Source organism: Genypterus blacodes, unplaced genomic scaffold, assembly GCF_046128005.1.
Source record: "Genypterus blacodes isolate CSIRO-AG114 ecotype Tasmania unplaced genomic scaffold, CSIRO-AGI_Gbla_v1 ptg000024l_1, whole genome shotgun sequence".
Classification (NCBI taxonomy): domain Eukaryota; kingdom Metazoa; phylum Chordata; class Actinopteri; order Ophidiiformes; family Ophidiidae; genus Genypterus; species Genypterus blacodes.
In genome coordinates this window covers 1,059,614-1,063,342 of record NW_027466837.1, presented here as the reverse complement: position 1 = coordinate 1,063,342, position 3,729 = coordinate 1,059,614, and the positions used below count along the sequence as shown (strand labels likewise).

Sequence of the window (3,729 nt, the reverse complement as noted above, 5' to 3'; positions counted from 1 at the left end):
CTTAATTTTCTACAAAGGCCGAATAAAGCGGCACTTTTCAGCGGCTCGTGTGTGCGCGTCTGCCCGCAGCGCAGCGCGGCGCAGCGCGGCTCGGCTCGGCTCGGCGCGGCGCGGCTCTCAATGGGCTCTTTATTGGGGCGCGGAGCGGGGATTCGCCTTTTATGCGCCGCTATGGAAACCAGCTCGACGGCAGAAAAATGTCGACGCGAATAAAAGGAATCAGCACAAGGAGCGTTTCTACACAAGCATCTGTTACACTTAGAAACTCAGACTATCGACGGCACACACACACACACACACCCTCCCTCCTCACACACACACACACACACTTTTGTTGCAGGAAACCTGGAGATTTTAAGGGATTTTAAGGTTAATTTTGCCACAAAAATCTTCCTCCCTAAACAATCATCATCATCACTATTCAGACCCAGAATCCTTAGAGTTTCTGAGCCAAAGCAGAATAATTCCTCCTCCAAACCAATCTGCTTTATGCCTTTAAATGACACATATATGTAAATAAAGCTGAGATATCGCAGCTATTGTGTCATAAATATCATAAACTTCTATGAATCGTGGCGTTATTAGAGTTCACCCAGCCCCATGTGAACAGATCCACTTCTACAAACTGGGACACTAACATCATAGTGTCACAACAACAAGATCAAAACATTAACAACTAGGACTTCCACTGACTTTACAAAGACCCGGATGGAGAAATAAACACAAAAAGACCTAAATGTGTTGATTTCTCTCCGTGCACAGGCCGATCCAGAGCTCAGCGTGCTGCTCCACACACAGCGGCGTCCCGTCCTCGCCCTCCCCCCTCAGCCCTCTCTCTGTCCCGGGGCCGGTCCAGCCCCTGCCGGCCCCGGCCACACATCCAAGCTCACCTGCTCCGGCCTGCTGCTCCTCCGGCTCCCCCTCGGCTGCTCCTCGGCTCAGCTCTCTTTAATGACTTTCTGGTGGCTGCAGCCTTCTTTTATTTCTGCTAAATGTATGAAAATGTATGCAAATTTAAATCAAGCTTAACCTGGGAGCCCGAGCAATATATTTAATGGAATTTCCAAACCAATAAGGAGACCGGGACGCGATCTTCTAATGGCAAATATAATTACGCAGCTAAGTTACCTCTCAAATATGCAGATAGATCTTTTTCAACTCTGTGAGGAGCTGTCGAGCTTCTTAAAGAGAGGCGCTCTGGGTGCCTAATGAAAACATGAACAAGTTTTACTGGAGAAATGTGTCCTTTTAATTATCCAAGAGGTACCGAGTGAGTTTGGCCTGAATCAGAGGAGTAACTTCCTGTTAAAGCTCATCTGTGGCATGAAAGTGGGACTATGGAAGACTGAAACTAATGACGTTTAAAAGTAAAACACGTCTTCCTCTGAGTCTCCTGTCATTTGGCTTTAGACTCATTCTGTGCGTAATGGAGTGGCCGTGCGTAAAAGCTCCGGGTCTCTATCCTGAAGCGTGTCAGCCTATAAACACCTCAGGAAATCGACTCCTAAAAGTTAATAATTAGCAGTGAGAGCCGCTCTTGGGTTGATTGTATCGTTCTAAATGAAGTGCTGGCACGTCTGAGGAATGGCACTGCGCTTTAATCTCCTCCTTTGCGCGCACCCAAGGGTGACTGGAGCAGCAATAAACTCCTGCGTAAATCAGTTGGAAACTTTAATTAATAAACAGGAACTGCACTTCGCACGCACACCGTCTCACAGCCAGAACCACTGGACCAGCACTCCGACTCACTTCCGGTTCGACTGGCTGTAACCCTTTCCTGTCCTTTCCAGAGGAGGAGGGTTCGTACACCTGCGCCGCCATTGGCTGAGGCGCGCCGTCGCTGCGTCACAGTCGGCGTGTGAGTGGGCGCGGAGGCTGCCAGTCACCGGAGCTGCTGCCGAGGCTCCGGAGAGAGGGAGATGTCAGAGGCTGAGCTGCTCCCTCCCTTCAGTAGCACTAGTGGGGTTCAGCAGCCAGCATGGCCACAGCTGCCTCCAGCCCCTACACCCTGCTCAGCTCCAGCACCATGATCCACCCGGACAGCCAGGCCATGCAGCCTGCCAGTCCCTTCAGAGGACACCAGAAGCTCCTCCAGAGTGACTACCTGCAGAGCGTCCAGAGCAACGGCCACCCTCTGGGGCACCAGTGGGCGAGCAGTTTGTCGGAGGGCAGCCCCTGGTCGGCCTCTTTGGAGCAGCAGGACGTCAAACCAGGCCGAGAGGACCTGCAGCTCGGTATCATCCATCACCGCTCCCCGCACGTAGCGCATCACTCCCCTCATCACAACAACCATGGCAACCACCCGGGAGCGTGGGGAACTCCGGTGTCCCACAACTCCTCAATCACCAGCGGGCAGCAGATCAACATCTACTCCCAGACGGGCTTCACTGTCAACGGCATGCTGGACCACGGCGGGCTCACACCCCCGGCCAACCCCCAGGGCCAAGGCATGCACCCCGGCCTCAGGGACACGCTCAGCCCCGAGCACAGCGACCTCGGCGGCCACCACTGCCACGACCACTCCGACGAGGAGACGCCGACTTCGGACGAGCTGGAGCACTTTGCCAAGCAGTTCAAGCAGCGGCGGATCAAACTGGGCTTCACGCAGGCGGACGTGGGCTTGGCGCTCGGCACGTTGTACGGGAACGTCTTCTCCCAGACCACCATCTGCAGGTTCGAGGCGCTGCAGCTGAGCTTTAAAAACATGTGCAAACTTAAGCCGCTGCTGAACAAGTGGCTGGAGGAGGCGGACTCGACCACAGGCAGCGCCAGCAGTATAGACAAGATAGCAGCTCAGGGGAGGAAGAGGAAGAAGAGGACGTCGATAGAGGTCAGCGTGAAGGGGGTTCTGGAGACGCACTTTCTCAAGTGTCCCAAACCCTCCGCGCAGGAGATCACCTCGCTGGCGGACTCGCTCCAGCTGGAGAAGGAGGTGGTGCGGGTCTGGTTCTGCAACCGGCGGCAGAAGGAGAAGCGCATGACTCCGCCTGGGGAGCTGCCGCCGCATGACGGACCGTATTCTCACGGCGGGAGCGCGGGAGACGCCTCATCGTGCCACGACCTCTGATAGTCCCGCTCCCTCCGTGGACGATTCGCGGTTTCGTTCACCTCCATTCACCGATTCGTTCCGTGTTGGTTTCCCTCTCTGGCTCGGTCTCAGCAGTTCACACGGGGAGCACCAGAGGTCCCCACATGCCGGATCTGCTCCACAGCGGTGCTGGTACCGGTTCCGGTGCACAGCTCGGCCCTCAGAGAACCATCCGGGTTTCTGCTGCAACTTTGATGAAGTCAGAACTGCAGCAGCTGGAGGGAAACAACAAAACAAAAGGCCTTTAGTTTTCTCCTCACATGCTGCTAATCCACCAAAAATGCTCTGGTTCTGGAGCCAGTTCCGTTCAGTAAGGTGCTACACACACACTGAATGGACCGGGCTGAGCTCGATCCAGAGGAGGTTACGTAAGAAACCTACACTTCCGGCTCATTGGCAACGTGCAGAGCTGCGCCAAATAGTTTAATCTCTTTCAAATGGAGACGAAATGTTCTCACCAAGTCCACCAGAACCTCTGAGAGCAGCACCGCGCCTCAGCTCCGGCAAACGGCACCGAACGAATCTGTGAATGAAATCTGAACGAACCTTTTTTATTTTTCTCTCCCGGATGGACTCAAAAGAATCGAATCACTGAGACGAATCACAGGTTTCCATGTGACCGAGGGACCCGCACTGAAACA

At 54.2% G+C, this 3,729-nt stretch overlaps 1 protein-coding gene across 1 annotated transcript; it reads left to right on the top strand.

The window, feature by feature from the left end:
- The first annotated feature begins 1,978 nt into the window (after positions 1-1,978).
- On the top strand, positions 1,979-3,067 carry LOC142992909 (POU domain, class 3, transcription factor 4-like). Its single transcript, XM_076143464.1, has one exon. It carries the CDS (start codon positions 1,979-1,981, stop codon positions 3,065-3,067), a length of 1,089 nt encoding a protein of 362 aa, XP_075999579.1.
- Positions 3,068-3,729: the final 662 nt, after the last annotated feature.

Coding starts and splice junctions, on each gene's coding strand:
- LOC142992909 (XM_076143464.1), top strand. CDS start 1,979: ATGGCCACAGCTGCCTCCAGCCCCTACACCCTGCTCAGCTCCAGCACC.